Below are 17,268 nucleotides of genomic sequence, written 5' to 3'. Positions count from 1 at the left end.
TTTTGCCTTTGGAGTCCCTTTTGATGTGACATTAATTATTATGACATTAATTATGACATGAGGCTATTTATTTTGAAATGGCTCTTCCATTTTGAAACTTCTCCTAAATGTTAAAAAAAGAAATAAAGGAAAGAATTCACTGTCTCTCTCTCTCACCAAAAGCAGATAGCCTCACTGCAATGGATGCTATTTAGAGGATGTTGACATAGAACAGTTCTTTCCTTTGTGATTCTTGGCCACTAAAAAAGAAAACTCATTGATCTTACTGTTGGTGTTTTTGATGTTGGTGCAGGGCTACATTTGATGGTGTTTCCAACTAGAATAGCTGCTGTTATCACTTGGGGTTCACGTAGCCTGGTAACCCACACCCCCAGCAGTGAGGACTCAGGCTATCTTACACAGGTGACAATATCTCTCCAGGATCTTCCCACCATGCCCCTGTGCATCTTTCCCCAGTCCATCCTCCAAAGGGCATGCAGAATGTCATGTGGACAGGCCTGCATTGAAGTTCATAGAGACACTCAGAACCAACAGCCATGTGCATCTCTGTCTTCTAACGCCACACATACAGACGGTCTGGTCTGAGCCTGATCTAAATTTATTCAGGTACCCATCATCTTGACTAATTCTGCAGTGGAAATGTGCTGGGAGAGCAGCAGCCAGGACTTCCTGGGCACAGTTTAGGTTGTTTGGAAATAGATCATGAGAACTCTTACACATGTCTATTTTTGTCAAAAGCTGTATGAATTGCTGCTCTATCCAGGGTGAGATACCTTCTGCACAGTCACTGTAATTATAAAGACTTCTAGTTAAATTCCTATTAATCTGCACGCCTTCAACCACTGTCTCAGAATCACGCTGAAAAGGAACCCCACCTGGATCCCCCAAAAGTGAACAGCCAGAGGCAAGAAGATCTGAAGCTCCTCAAGAGACCCCAAGAGATTTTACTTGAAATGCTGCATCAGGATGTCCTGACAACACCTAACTCAAGGACAGGATTTCAATCTATGCATGCAGAGCAAAATCCCTCTTTGCAGGCAATACTACAGGGCAGTAAAGTCTATCACAGAAACCTGGTTTGACCTGAAAGGAACACGGCCAGCAGAGAAGTGTACTAGTCATCTCCATAGACTTCCATTGCTTTTTCTTGGTGTACTTTCTGGGTCCTCCCGTGCTCACTTGCTTCTGACCTCAGTTCAGAAATCAGGGTAGCCTGAGCAGAGCCTTGTCTCTACACGGCCATCCGCATGGCCCAGAAGCATCCAGATCTTACCAGGCACCTGAGATGAGAAAAAAGTCAACCTAAGCTACCGTAATAATTGATATGGAGAGCTAAGCACCACCATTAGCGTGGATACACCATGGATCTCTAGAGACTAAAGACACTCAGGTATGTTTATCTTGTAGCCTCTTGGTTAGATGTGCAGTGTTGTGTGGTCATTGATTGCTGAGATCTAGGGATTTTCCCTCTGCTATTTAAAACAGTCTTTCCCAGAGCAACAAGGGGAAAACAAACAAACAAACAAACATGATTAACTGGGAAGAATAAGATGGCAAAATCCAAGAGGAGTTACTCTTGGAGGAAAAATCATATTGCACATTCGACAGCTGGTTCTTTGTGAAGGACACTTTAGACACAACTTTTAGCGGCCAGGTTTTTGTTCAGATTCTTGAGTATATTGAATCTTTTCACAGGCTCCAGCAGAGTCACTCCAAGTTTACACTCTGCAAAGATCATAACGAGTGTCCTATGCTGAGATTTTTCAGACCTAATGATATTTGAACTCTACCACGAGGAACCTTCAGAAAAGAAACACACCCCATGATAATACTAGAACGCACTGAAATGGGGAAAAAAACCCACCAACTTTGATAAGGAAAACAACAAATGGCTTGACTTAGAATAAAATCTTTCCCCGCTCATCTCTATATTCTGAGTAAGGATAGTTGCTGTGAAACAACACAACTCTACACACACATACAATAAACTCGCATTTTAACACCGTACATTTGCTATTTGTTGCAGCATCTTTATCCTGGCATTCTTTCTTAATTCAGATGCGAGCTGCAGCCACTGAGAAGAATTTAAACCTGCCTAGCACAAGTTGAAAGGATGCTGTGATCTTGCAAGTGGGACTGAAATACTCTGAAAAATAGGGGAGCACCTCAGCAGCGGAAAGGAAAGCTCTAGGATTTCTGCTGTCTGCTTCTGAAAGTAACCATGAGAATTTCTATTCCCTAGCACAGGTCTGTGGCAGCTTTGAAGCTGGAGCCTGCGCTTAGAGATCAGTAACTGCGCAAAGCCTAATTCTGTTGACTGCTACACCCATCTTGTTATTCTGTCTCAGCCTCCCAAACAGGATGGCCCAATCCAGACTGCTCACTGGGAAGCGTTCTTGGCCTGTGCTAATGCCTGAGCCAAGCCTGGGAATTGTTTGGGTTGGTGCTAGCTGCCGTGAGTTCAATATGTGCCAAGGACTGCGCTGCTAATTGAACCCCATGGATGACCAAGATCTGGTGGCTGTGCTCATCTTCTTATGTGTTTCCATTTATTAGCATAGATGAAACCCAACGGACTCATCACCAGATTTCGGAAGCAACATCTGCCAGGGCTTAGTGAAGGAACTTCCTGCTATAAATACAGCTCCCGTGGCCAGTTCCTTGGAGACGAGGCAACGTCAAGGCAAAGTTTCAAACAGTCTGTGACAGTACCAAACACGGATCCTGCAAACCACCTCTGTTTAATGCTTTGGCCTGGACACAGGAAGTTTGCAGGCCTTTAGAGAAATAACTTCACCCCAGTTCTGGAAATGCTGCTTTTACCTGATGGGGAAGAGGAACGCAACCCAGCTTGGTTCACACTCACTGCTCAAGGTAAGAGGTCTTCGTTCAGCGTGTTTAGAGGTGATGTGGCAGCAGTGCACACTTTGCTAACCTTATGGTTTATAAATCTTTGTTATTGTGTAGGGGGGCATTGGTGGAATTGTCTCAGCATAATTGCAGGGTGGGGACTAGTCTCCTGAAAAGAAGGAGCATTCTCAACACTTCTGGAGAGTACACAGGGATGGCATCATTAAAGTGAGTCTGGCAGAGCACTTCTGTGAGGGGGAGTGACGAAGTGACAAAAACGGATGTGGTGCAGCTGGTGCTGTCTCGCAGTGGGGTAGCTGAAGGCACCAGTGACACTGATTTCCAACTATAACAGCAGGAACCTGTTTCTTCCTCTCCTTCCCATGCTTTGTACGCTCTGCAAAAGGTCTAAGTGATGTGCAGGGGGCTAGAATTCAATGGCACGCCAGCATTCCCCCGTTAAGTCATGCTCACGTTGGCTTGTCTCTCCTGGGTCTTTTTGCCTTCTCAGAAGTTCATGTGAGTACAGGATGGAGTTGAGACTGCCTCTTCAACAGATTAATGAACTTCACCTTCCCCAAGGACAGGCTGAGATCAAGCCATGCATCCGTTCCACTACTGCAAACGTCTGTTTGCACCTTAAGAGTATATTATATATGGGTTCCTGTGGTAGGAAAACGGCTGGGCCTTGTGGACATCCCCCATCAGTGATTGTCCGTGTGAAGATGTGAACGTACTGAAGGGACTGAGAGCATGAGGTTGGACAAATGCCACTTAGGACAAAAGTCATTTCAGGAGATTTCTACAGACTCAGTAAATCTGCTGCACTCCCAGACTCAGGACTGTCACCTCAAGCTAATCATGTAAGACAACTGACAGTTTCTGAAAAAAGAAAGTTCTTCCCTTTGATACTCAGCAATTTTGAGCCAGTTGCATCAACCTGAACTGCTCCACCTGCATCTGGGGTAGAAGCACAGAGATGTCCTTGCCCAGCACCTGCCTGGCATCTTCCCCATGTGTTTTGCACATCTCAGTGGCTGTGTGCTCTCTGTTTATTCAGAGTTAGCATGCCCTCCTAGATGCCTGATGTGAACCCCAGAGCTGCACACGCGAGCAACCGGAAGATGGAGACTTGAATTCCCGTGTGTTTTACTGGCCAATTCCACAGCAGTGTGCACCCACCTCTTCCTATGCTCTGATCATGAATCCGCCATTAAGAGGGATGTCTCCAAGAAAGTCTGCAACATAGAACTACCTGAAAAAGCCTTAATTTCCTGCCTGGACTCTGCTTGGCATGAACTTGCTACCCAGGAGCCTGCAGTGCAGACATTCTCCCCAAGACCTTTAGCTACTCAGACCTCTTTCTCTGTGCCTCAGTTTCCCAGCTGGCCTGCAGCTCCCAGGAACAGCATGCGCTAATGCTTGTGTAGTGCTCTGATGATGTAACCACCTCCCGGTGATTACCACAGTCTTACAAAGCTTAAAATTGGCAGCACTGGCTACCTGCCAGTGCTGTCCCGTGAACAGTGACTCATCTTTATTGGCTGTGGCATGTCCTGCGTGTGATGGTGGCACGTGGTATGGAACAGGTTTTTTATCAGCACTCCAAAATAACAGAGTGAGAGCTATGGCAAGGTGGTGGACGGAGAAGCTGCAGGTGGGGATGGGCTAAAGGATGACATCTCTCTTTGGGCTTGTTCCAAAGCCCACTGGAAAAAAGAATAATAAATGCTGTCACTGTCTTCAAAGGCTCCTGGACCCAGTTCTTTCCCACCGCGCTGGGACAATACGGCTGATGATAGGGCAAGCTTTCCCCATGCCGCTCAATGCCAGCGTGCCTCAGGCTTGGTCTGCTCTCAGCACGCCAAAGCAAGACGTCCTCAGTGCCCACTGCCAACTGTGGGGATGGCTTTTTGATGCTGCTGGGAGTTGGCCTGGGACCAGCGACTCATTTCAAGCAGGGCACCAAATTGCTATCTGTCATCCGGCTTTGGTGAGAAGGAGGGGAAGGCAGGAACAGAGCCATATGCCCCAGTCTGGCAAAGCACTTGAGTCATATGAGTGGCCTCCCAGGAAAGCTGCTTATGTGTTTGGAGCTATCTGGGCATTTTGTGAGATGCCTCCTTGGTCTGCTGATGAACATTTAAAGGGAAACTATGGTTGAATCAGGACAAACTTCAATGCAGATTACCCCGGTTCCTCCCTGCCAAGCCCCTTCAGCAAGCAGACAACTGGTGGGGTCCCTTGCCCACACGGCAATGAGCAACTGCTTTTCTGCTCATGCCTCTTCTGTCACAGGGAACCAGGGCTGGGTGACGGGTGCCTCCCATATCTTTTACTCCCCAAGGAATGGCATGAGAAAGAGAAAGAAAGAATATGCCTTCAACCCCATGGGCTAAGTTTTAGCATCTTTTTTCAGTTATGATCTGTCTCACAGTCCAAGGTAAAGCCCAGCGTGTGATGCTGGTAGACCTTACCCCTACAACATCTCCTGTTACTGAGGACTCTATAAGGCAAAGACTTTTTAGGCATATATTGCAGTTATCTTGCTGGATCTTATGAATAATACACCAGTCAGAAAAGGGAAGGGGATTTCTGCTTCTGGGGGAAAAAGAACTTTGCTTGGACCTGCCTCAATGTCTTACCCATCCCAAACAGAGTCTGTGGATGACGTGTTAGTCTTCTTTGTACTGAGCCCTGTGGAATCCACCTGAGTGGCTTATTTATGATGGTTAACTACAGGACTCTCCAGAAATGGGGACAATTTTGTGTAGTGAGGTCATGCAGATTTGAATTTGGGGTTTTGGTTTCATGTTTGAGCACTGTTGGAATTTACATATTTAGTTACACCCAAATTGAAAGACACCTGTGGCAAACAGGAAGCAACACCCCATAGCAAGCACTTTCCCCTAAAAAAGCAGCTTTTCCATCCAGCATGGCATCTCCCACCCACAGTCCTCTGTAGCTGCATCTCTACTAAGAATCAAGTATTTTCAGGGATTTTTATCCAGCCCACTGGCCAGTAGTTACACTCTGGTTCCATCCATATCCCATATGTTGCCATCCAGAGGTGGCCACATCCAACTGCCTGCTGGGAATGGTCCCTGGTCTGTATTTGCTCCGAAGCAGTCCTTGGGGATTGCTTGGCTCAGCTGGGTCAAGCCAAAACCATGACAGACCCATGCTAACTGGGCAACAGTGATGATGATGATGGGTGCCCATTGCTGGTGCCATTTCTGTTGGGCTCTCCGATGGACGTACCTGCTCAGCCCAGGCCAGCGTGAAGGATCTTGCACTACCTTCTAGTGCCCCTTCAGGGTTAGCAGTGCTACCTGCAGGATGAACTTTCAAATCTAATGAGTCTGTTCTCCACTTCCAGTGGAGACATGGGAATTTTAGCTTCTTCAGTTATATTCAGGCCACTGTTGATCACATTTGAAAATCAAACCCTTGGGCAACTAAAGGCTGAAGGCCCCTTTTCTAACTTGATTGCCCCAGCTAAGAAGCTTACTTTGATCTTTGGGGCCTGAGTGGGAAGGGGACTGAGTAAGAAGTATCCATTCATGTGTTGCCCTTTAGATATGGCCTTGGTTTTAGATCTCAAACCATTCCTCACAAGTCATTGTGCCTTCAGAAATTTCCTATCCTATGAATAAATCTAACAGGACATTTCAGACAGTACATAGTTCACAGCATAAGCATTATTCACAGCACACTACTGGTTAACATCAGCCTGTCATTGGGGGAAAATTAACTGAGAAATTTATCTCCACATTAGCCTTAACTCATTATCACCCACAGAGGAATCCTCTCACTCGGGTGTAGGAGTGTTTAACTTCAGGTTGCCTCATCTCAAACCCACTTAGCTCATTGGGGTTGGCTTCTCTGGGGGAGAACAGCTTGAGGACAGCGGCTAATTCATCCCTGCTGCTTGTCCTTCAATACCCTGCCAAGGACCTGTTAAGTCTTCTAAACCAAGTGACAGGGAAAAGCATCTTAGTGTGCCCCTGCAAAAAAGGACAAGCCCTGATCATAAGTAGTCCCCAGGCATGGTACAGAAGGAGTGAGGACATGACAAAAGATAGGACTTTGCTTTGGAAGGGACAAGAAGATTTGCAAACTCCACCAGGATAACTCTGCAGTCAACACACATCTGTAGCTGAGGTGTCTCAAAATCCCTTTTAGTGCTTAACTTGTATCACTCCGCTTAAGAGTGACCCCTTACAAAAAACTGAGGCTAATGTTGCTTTTCCTTAAATATACAAGCAGCTTCAGACTACTTATTGCAGGCTGCAGAGTGTGCAGACACCTCACAAAATCCCAGAGATTTCAACAGGACTTTGCAAAATGAAGGCTTATGCTGTAAATCTCTTTCAGATCAACAGCAGGGTTATAGAGGAGCCGGGCACAGCATCACTGGATAGACAGTTCTTTTTGCGGAGGGAAACCCTGCGCTGAAAACCGCAGCCTCCTGCAGGCAAATTCTCAGCAAAACCTTTGCATAAAGATTTTGTGACATGAGTGGAAGGGCGTTAGAGGTTCTGCTAAATCTCATTAAGTTTTAAAGTAGCCACATGAAAAAAAAATAAGTACAAGGAAATCTCTTTAAGAGGAGATTCATGCTGAAAAACTGGGATCTCTCTCACCTCGCTAACTGCCTAGAAGGTGGGTGTCTCCTAAACCTTTAAACTGGTTATATGTGCTCTTTTCTGTCCAGTGCAGAGGATCAGGTGCCTCTGCAACGTGAAGGATGGTTTATTCTGCAAGAAGGCAGGTGGACCATCTGCTACGAGTGATTATGAAAAGAAGATCTGGGTTGCTGGGCTGCTGCTCTTGTTAATACTACATTTCCCCCTGCAAATACACCATGTTATTTAAAACAGGGGAAGTCCTCTGGCCAGTGCTATCCAGGAAACTGAAAGAGATGGACACCCCTTCATCCCATCCTCCATTAGATCTTGGAGACAGTTGAGTAAGGGTCAGGGCTGCATCCACTTCAGAGTCCCATCACCTCCTAAGGGCAGGTCTAAATGCATCACCTTGCCTCTGTCTAGATTCCCTTGAGAAAGGTGCTGCTGGAAGGCGAGCATCTCATCTTGTCTCCTTCAGCTGCTTTGGACATGGGCTGATCCATGGGAGGTGCGGGAGGCGTCCTTCCTCCCTCACCTTCCATCGACTCTGTTTTGGACCCACAGGGCTGTGCTTGCAGCAGATGAATTGCTCACAAAGGGCCTGCATGCCAACACCACCGCCTTCCATATGCATATTCAGGAGCTGATGTCAACCCATTTGTCCCAGCAGCCCCAGCACGAAGCACTCCAGCTCAGCCTCTCAGCATGCACTTTCCAGGTCAGATGGAGCACACCGAGTTCTTTCCTCTTTTCTTTCTGTGCTATTTTCTGCTCTTCCCGAGTCATCAGGCAACGGCAGCTAAGCTGGGATCTGGTCTGCCTTGTGCTACTGATATGATGAAGGAACGAATCCCGACCTTCATCACATCCCAGGGGTGTTGTCCCAGGCTTTACTGAGGCTGGGACTTGACCTCAAATTCTGCCTCCAGCACATCTGCTGCTGGTGGTGTCAGACCATGCAGGAGATGCTAACTCCTGGCTGAGCAGGGGCCCCTTACTGAAGCTGGTCTGTTCTCCAAGCGCTGAAGGAGCAACAAACGTAGGTTCCACCCAACCCTTTCAAACAGGTACCTCTCAGGGTAAGATGGTTCTTACAGGCATGGTGAGGCTTTTGTTTCTTCTGCTGACCCAATAGATATGGAAAACCAGGAGGTTAAGTGTTAGCCTGATTGCATCCCCTTCTGTTAGTGCTCGCAGCGCTCCCTTGCTCTCTGTGACCACAACAGGCAGGATCAGCCCTTTCTGTCATCATGCTCCAAAGCATCTCTGGAGAAGATGCACTGGGTTTGAGTAAAAACCTCCAGTGTATTCACTTTTCTTACCCCAACAGCTATTTTAACGTGGCAGCTAGGAGAAAAAAGCAAAACTTCCTGATAGTTCCATTCCATTAACTCCCTTCCTAAAGCTCCCTAACTAGAAGAAGGAGACATTAGCTGACCCATTTGGAGCCTCGCTTGGCTTCCTGCACTGGGCTTGGCTTTGAAGTCTTCAGAGCAGGGAGGACTGGGGCTTGGAGGAGGGGTGTATGCCATATAAAATGGTACATTGACCTTGTTCTAGCACTAAATTAATACATAAGAGACTGTGCTAACCACGTGGAAATAGCTGGAGTCTGGACATCTTAGCATGGGCTGTATCTGGGTTTATAAGCCCTGCTGCAGGCCATCTTTCCAGCATGCATCCCTCAGTGATGCAGCTGATACTGTCCCTGTTTAGAGGCAGAACTGGCCTCTTCCTGTGATGAGCCACGCTCACATAGACATGATGAGCCAGGAGAGACTTGATTTGATTTTTAAACACACTGCCTTGCTAACAATATCCATCTTCCTTTGGTTTCTGCCTGCTTTAAGGGAAATCTTTGATGCTCCCTTTCATAACATCTCCTCTCAGCATTTAATTTCCTTTTATATAATTACATACCGACTGGGAGGAGGAAGAAGGCAGAAGCACTGAACTGGCATGGAGGAGCTCGAGGAAACCTTGCACCTGAGTCAGAAGCACTGAGCAAGCTCCGCTGCTCGTATCCATCAGCAGTGCCCGCTGCTCGGCACGCAGCCGAGGGTGCACTGGGGACCCTGAGAGCTTGGCTGCTGGAGTGTGGCAGGCAAAGAGCCCTCCAGGGCTCGGGGAGGCAGGCAGGGACGTGCGCTGCCTTGGAAGAGAGCACAGCCTGCTCGGTGTGGTGGAGGAACGGAGGAACTGCATAGCTGAAGAAGGGAGGGGGTTGGAAAATGATGCAGCTTGTTCAGTGGATTAGGCAGCCATGCCTGGAAGTGGCAAACTGAAAGAGCCACGGATCTGAAAGCCTAGAGGGATTATTTGGCTGTGTTGTCTGACTTGCAGCACGACAGAGGCCAGCAAACTTCCCCCAGTGCTTTCTGTAGTGAGTCCAACAGTCTGCGTAACGCCCTGGCAAGCCTCTTAGGTTATGATTTCTACATTTTTAGTAGGGTTAATAATGTTGGAAGCAGCAGGAAAAGGGTGCTGGCAAACATGAGCAGCAGTTGTAGAAACGCATGTTCATCATGTCAGCTCTTTGGAGGCCTGGAGAGCTCGTGATGAGAGGTTTCAGAAAAAGACTGCATAAATAGGAGAAGGGAGGTCTCTGTAAACAACTGTAGGAAGGGGAGAGCAGTCCAACTTAACTGATGCTGGAGATAGTGGTGACCTTGGTCCAACCAGCAAAATTTAACCTTGAAGAACTGCCCAGTTCCAATCTCAGCTCCAAGAAACTCCCCAGGTCTGTCAGAAATGGCATGCCACACAGGCTGTCTTTGAGAAGCCGAGTGTCATCCCTGGTGTGTGAACTGAACAGGGGCTGAATAACCCAGCAGCTCATCCACTGATACCACTGTCGGTCCTTGGAAAGGACAATTCTCCCTTGAGCTCATGACCCTGAAGCAGCCAGCATGCCCATGGGTATGGGCTGGTAGAGTTGTTGGTCCCAGGGCTGGGACAGGGGCATATGCCATCAGCTGATGTGGATGCCCCATGCTTAGGACATCGCTGCAGCAAGGACATCAGAGTTAGCAGACTATTCTCTGTGTTTGCCTCTGAACGCCTGCTCATCTATCTACTGTTGCAATGGTACCTGCACTACAACATCTACACAATCCCCTTCACCGCCTTCCCCCTGCTCTTTTCTTCAACTTGCTGAGAACCAATGACTAAAACTTGATTCCTGGTCACTCTTCAGAAAAGGTCCTACAGTGCTTAGCTATTAATAAAAACCCTTATACTACACTTGAAACCATCAGAGCATTGCACTGGCATTGAACTGTTTGTCCTCGCAACTCAAATTCAAATCCGGCCAGTTTTATTACCACACTTACGTAAGGAGGGAAACTGAGGCAGGGAATGATTGTGTTTGCCCAGTGCCAGGCAGCAAACAAATGGTGACACTTGCCATAGCAACAGAGACAGACTGCCTCCTCCTCATAACACCATCATTTCTTTAGACTGGACGGGGTGTGGAAGAGCTGAATCTTATCTTTTCATTGATACTGTGTGTTTTTTCTCAGTGGACCAAGCAGAAATTTTACCCAGTAAATGCAGTGCGGAGCTGGAATGAAATTTGTCCAAAGTGGCAGCCCCTTACGTGCCAGGTTGCGCAGGGCAGACAGTTAGCAAAACATCCATCGGCTGCTGAGCATGGGATCAGAGGGGGGAGGCCGGGAGGATGGGGAGTGGGGGAGGCGAGGGGCCACTTACATGGTAATGTTTCTGCACGGTTCTTTTGGATCATTATGCAGAGCTGTAGCACCAGTTGAGGGGCGCTCTCAAGGAAGGTTTCCAGGAGGCGCAACATATTTACGTCTGCATATTCGTACATCATAGCCCAGTAGAAACGCCGCTGGTGTTCCTTCCGCCTCTGGCTCTGGATCCCCAGGTACATAGTTCGGATATACCTGCAGGAAACGGGAGGAAAAGCCGAGTGTGAGACTTTGCCATGCAACAAAACCTGAGAGGGATGTGGCTGTGGGCCAGTTGTTTGGGGAGAGGGAGGCTGTCTCAGGGAAAGGGAATCTGGGGTAGGCACAGGGGTCTACCCAGTTCTAGGACTATCTCCTGCAAGATCTGAGGACTACTTTTGTATTGCAAAAGTGGGAAACCTTTGACTTGCACCACCCAAAAGACAAGCATGGCGGGGTAAGAAAGGCTCGTGAAACACTTGCACAAGAAAACAACGCCCTCACTTTGTTTTCATGATGATGAGGAGAAGCTACTTGAAAAATACTGGTCATGACACTTAGCAGTGGCTCAACAGATTGTCTAAGCCTCTTCAGCACTCTAGTAAGGAGCTTCCCTCACAGACACCAGAGATTTGATCCTATTTCATCACAAGTGGAGCAATGAGACATGACCTTCACCTTCAGCAAGTGTGTAACCCACAAATACAAAAGGTCACAGCTTGCCTCTGGTCAGCTATTGAGACTTTGGGCAATGTTGGACTAGAAGGTGGTGCCTCATGCATGGGCGGGTACTGTCCTATCATTGCCTCTGTTTCTGTATCAGATGATGTGCAAGGAGACCTGCAAACCTCACCCTGGGGACACGACTTCTCTTTGGGGAACATGTGGCCAACCTCTGTACATGGAGCTGATCAAGTCAGGGTATCACAGGGCGCCCGGATGTCACAGGACTCATGGTGTTAAAGCATCTCCTAACAGGGTCCTTTCTAATACTTGCTGATATTAATGATCTAATATTGGGTCTTCTTCCTTCTCATCCTGAGCGGTGGCTGTAGCCTTGTGCTCTGAAATTTGGGATAGGAATAGTTTCACCTAACGCTGACCCTAAAGTTGGTTATCTGAGCCAGTCAATGGATAGAAATGTCCCCTCCCGGGACTCTTCATCTGTCCTACCTCAGATGCCAACATGACAGTGGGATGAAGTGCCTTCTGGAGGCTCTGGGAGGGGCTCACAGCACAAACTGGGGTTTCGCCAAAACGATTAGATCATTCCTTGCCACTCGGGGCGAGATTGCACAGCAAGGAGGAGCGGGAGGAAATGACATAAGCCTCCACAGCCTCCGCATCTCCAAATCACGCCCAGAGACAGGGGGCTGGGAGAGATGCAGAGGTACCTCTGCAAGCCCTGCCCTTCCTCAGGCACCTTGTCCTTCCGTCCCGTTCGCAGCTGACAAGCACCAAAGACAAATCCCGAAAGAAGACGCAAGGACAAAACCCATGATGCAGGACAGCCACCAGATGGGGCTCGACACCCGAGAAAATGCTACGCCAGTCACATACGACACTGGTGACACTGGTGTGACATCCACAGCAGAGCCCGAGCGGGGTGGAAATGGCCGTGGACCACCTGCTCTACCATAGACACCGGCCCTCCTCCCACTCCCCTAAGGCCACCACCTCTACTCGGCATTTCCCTGAGAGACCCCAACCCCAGAAGCTGCAGCATGACACAGGGATCCTGCCTTCCCTTCCCGCACACAAGAAATTAAATAATTGTAGTTGAGCTGGAAAGGCAAAGCTGGGGAGAGCGAGTTGCAATGGCTCAAAGAGACAGCAGAGAAAAGGAGCAGGCAACTGGTTTTTATAATATCAGCAACACAGGGCCACCAAAAACCAAGGCGGTGGTGCCCATAAGGTGCTTCCCATGGGCAAAGAGGGCATCACCCCTGCCAAACTCTGCAGAGAGATCCTCACTGGATCTATCCTGTAGTCTGGCGTGGCCTCCCCCTTCCCCATGAAACCTAAACTCTTCGTCTGAAGGTTAAACCACTAATTTCTCATCATCCCAGCAGCTACAGACAAGGAGAAGAATTTGCACATTTTCACCCTGCAGCAGTCTTTCACCTGTTTGCACGTAATTACCATGTAAAACCTTCCTTTCTCCAGACTAAAAAATCCCGATTTCTTTCAGTTCCTTCTCACAGCTCACATTTTCTAGACCTCTACTCTTCTAAATTGCTGTCCCCACCAACTGCCTCCAGTTCTTGGTTCTTTTTAAGACCGTCTTTACTTTTCCAAGCACTCCAGACTGGCAGAACCAAACTGTAACAATGGCACTGAGTCACTCAAAAAGATTAAGAAAAAACTAATAGAAGGGACATCACATCCTGCAATGATTTCTCCTTGATCTCTAGGGATTCATCACCATCCACACAGTTTGAGCATGAATGTTTCTAACTGGGCACAGTGAGAGGTCACGCCACCTATTCATGTAGGCAGCATGCATAAAAAGGACATAAAAATGCATGGGATTAACATAATCCCTGATCCTGTCTCCATCAATGGCCAGAACAGTGGCAATGACGGTAACACCAAATTCTCTTGACTCTTGAGCCCGCAGCCTTTTGCAGAGGTCGGGTCTATTGTGCCCCTTCCATAGATGAGGAAACTGAGTCCTAGAATGCCAAAAGGGCTCTCTCAAAGTCTGCTGCCATCAGAACCTGGATCTTCTACTGCTGCCCCCAGCCTCTAAACCCCACAACACAAACATGTGAGTGGCTGGGGTGGGATGACCCTGGTGGGACACCAGGTGCCCACCACGGCCGCGCTGTCCCTGCCCCTGCGCTGGGCCGGGGGCAGTGTAAGGGCAGGCTGGTGGGTCGGGATCAGGGCAGGGAGCGATCCCTCCCCGGGTACCGGCACGGGCAGCACGGGCTCCGCTGGGGGGAATTGACTGAACGTGTCACCAGTCAGCTCAGAGCGGGATAATGAGAAACAAACCCAAACCTGAAGACGCCCTCCCCCACCCCTCCCTCCTTCCCGGGCTTAACTTCACCCCCAGCTCTGTCTCCTTCCCCCGAGCAGCACAGGGGACCAGGAGTAGGGGCTGGGGTCGGTCCCCCACCCGCTGTCCCTGCGGCTCCTGCCCCCCGTGGGGAGGGTCCTCACCCCCTGCCCGGCCCCAGGGGGGTCCCCGCGGGGTCCCCAGCCCTGCCCCCGCCCGGGCTCCTCTCCCCACGGGGCCACGGGCCCTGCCAGGAGCTGGCCCAGCGCCGCTGCCCGCGGGTCACAGCCCCCTGCGGGCAGCCCCTGCCCCGGGGGTCCTGCCCGGGCTGCGGGGGGGAGCTGCCCCCGGGGGCTCCACGGGCTGGGGGCACGGCCTGCCCGGCCGGGGGCTCCCCACGGGCTGGGGGAGCCTCTGCTGCGGCGCCTGGAGCCCCCCGGCCTCCCCCTGCCCTGGCCTGGGGGGCTGCAGGGCCGCGGCTCCCCCCTGTGCTCGCTCCTCTCTCCGGTCCCACCTGCAAAGGGGGTTTTTCCCCTTACCCCAGGGGCGCTCCCACCATCGCTGGTGGGTCAGCCCTTGGCTCCATCTTGGAGCCGGCCGGCATCGGCTCCATGGGACACGGGGGAAGCTTCCAGCAGCTTCTCACAGAAGCCACCCCTGTACCCCCCGCTGCCAAAACCTGGCCACGCACACCCCATGCTGTGGACACCACTCCACCTGCTGACAGCCCTCCATCCAGGGCAGACATACTTCCTTGTCACCATAAAGCCCAGCCCTGGCCAAACTGACCCGTGCTCTAAGACCCAGAAGGACAAGTCTGCCCCTATCCAAATGCTACACGGCACTGTCGGCTCAGGAATCCTTCGGCATAACATTGCCCAGGAAAAAGCCACAGCCTCCCACATGAACAGCACGGGAGCAAAACAGCTCCAAGGACCACCTGCAGCTCAAGGGAAATGAACCTCCATTTCCCTTCCTCCCAAAAACCCATTCCTCCTTGATGCCAACCAACTGTGAGTTTTTAGCAGAGAAAGTGCAAGGGTAACTGGGAAAAGCAGTATTTCTACCTGGTAGGCTTTCAACAACTACAAAATACCTGTCTAATTAATCAATCTAAAATTTCACCCGGCTGTAACATCGGTAATGCTTACCCTTATTTCCAAACATAAACGTACAGCACCAGTGTAAACAGTTTTATTTCAGTATTACCTCTCTCTTTCTGGTATCTAACTTACTTGTTTGAGTGCTTTTTCCTACCTTTACTAACACTGGTTAAGTGTAGACAAGCTCTGAATTAAAAAAAAAAAAAAATCAATGTCATTTCACCTGAAATTTGTTGTTCTCGGTCAAACTGGTAGCAAACAGGATTCTATAATTAGACTTTCAAATCCATATTCAGGCCTGATCTTCAATCTTTAGCAACACGATGCTTCCTCTTATGTCAGTGAAAGCCATTCACCGCTCTGTGCTTTTGAAAATCAGGCTAATTTATTTATTTAAGAGCTTAATTTTGGATACAGGAGCCTAACTTTGGGCTTTTTATTTTTCGAATGCTGGCTATTTTTATATGCGAGAGAGTGTGTATTTGTGTGTATGGAAGTATTTTTAGTTCTAAGTCTCATCATGGCTTCAAGAGATGGAACTAATTTGGGGTTGGGAGGGGGATTCAGGGTGATTTTCTTTAAATGCACAAAGGATTGGCTGTCCCCTCTGTTCTGGCAGGGTTCCCAGAATTTCTGTTGGTATAATTACCCTCATGCTTATTTACTATGTATGTCACAGTAGCGCACAAACTGTGTGGGGCAAAGTCACTGTTGTCCCTGCGCCAAGCACATTTCTAAGGAGCCAAAACCATTGGCTCCAGAAATGTGGTCAAATAATCTTTGGAGAGAGCCCCAGGATGCCACCAAGAGGGAGAAGGGGAGATGCTCCTACTGTAAAAAACCCCAACACAACCCACCCTAAACGCTATTGAAAAAGATGCTTCATGCAGATGACAGAGGCTGCTCAGCTGTCTCAGTAAGGACTATAGCAGAAATATCCAGAAACAGAATTACGGAGTCAGAAGCTCTGTCTATATCATTAAACAAAGCAGACCAAAGACCAACATTTCTCCTTGGCTAGCTGGCGTGACTCAACTCCGCATGGCCACATCCATGCAAGTTGGCCTTAGCCAAAATTGCCAGAATCTGTGTTGACAATTTAATAGGGTGAACTATGACAGGATTGTGCCTGTGCCTTGGCACTGTTCAATTTACAGAGGTGGCTCTAAATGTCACCAGCAGAAAGTGTACAAGGATGCCTCAGGCAACAGGGGCTTGAAACAAAGAGGATGCTGGTGTGTAAGAGGGTTGCAGGAGCACGGAAAGGCATGTCAGCACAGGCCCTGGGCTATGTTTTGAGGAAAGAAGGGTCCTGCTGGCCTGTGCCACACAACCACAATCTGACCAAGGTCAGGAATCGCAGACTATTATCTACAACAGTCAACAAAGCACAGGGGCCCTATCACCTTTCCTGAGGCCAACGGGCCAAGACTAACAACAGAAATGAACTTCCTCATTCTCCAAAACCAGGTAGCTGCCTTGGTAGTATTGGGAATGACCCTTGGCCCCTATGGAATCCTGCACCCTGCCCAGGTTATGATTACTTGGGAGACTGCTAGTAAGCCTTCACCAGTCTAGTGATTACACTAAAAATTTGGCAGCATGATGAAGTTACAGTGCTCATGAGGAGGCCTTGGCATTGCCTAGTTTGCTAGTACAAGTACACAGAAAGATGGAAAGGAATAGGAGTTGAGGTACTCAGTCCACTCCCAAACTCTTAGGCTGGGGCGCTCTTCTTGAGCAAACCCAATCCATCTCCTTTCAGAGAAGCAAACCCTGGCTTGAAAAATGGGACAGCATGCTTGAGAAGCTAGAAACAGACCTCTAGGGAAAGGAGGAGCTCAGAAAATGAGCTCTGCTGAGCAGGCTGCAACTTACGCCTGCAGAACCTTACATGCCCCTTTGGTTCAGCAGGACTTACCAAGAGCAGGAAGGCATTAGGTACAGCACCCTTCCCAGCGTCTCATTAACCTCCTCTGCTTCTCTCC

General features: G+C 49.0%; 1 protein-coding gene across 2 annotated transcripts in view; it reads right to left on the bottom strand.

Annotated features, from left to right (window-relative positions):
- The window catches only part of XKR6 (XK related 6), a 212,549-nt gene that overhangs the window by 41,052 nt on the left and 154,229 nt on the right, over window positions 1-17,268 (bottom strand). For both annotated transcript variants that reach the window (XR_008822588.1, XM_056343804.1), the window contains exon 2: window positions 11,193-11,389. Coding sequence is in view for 1 of the 2 variants with exons in the window: in XM_056343804.1 (XP_056199779.1) it covers window positions 11,193-11,389 (197 nt within the window). In the remaining variant the exon portion in view is untranslated. The remainder of the gene's footprint in view (window positions 1-11,192; window positions 11,390-17,268) is intronic.

Source organism: Falco biarmicus, chromosome 6 (genome assembly GCF_023638135.1).
Source record: "Falco biarmicus isolate bFalBia1 chromosome 6, bFalBia1.pri, whole genome shotgun sequence".
Classification (NCBI taxonomy): domain Eukaryota; kingdom Metazoa; phylum Chordata; class Aves; order Falconiformes; family Falconidae; genus Falco; species Falco biarmicus.
Note: the sequence above shows the minus strand (reverse complement) of the source record. Positions and strands in the feature narration are given on the sequence as shown.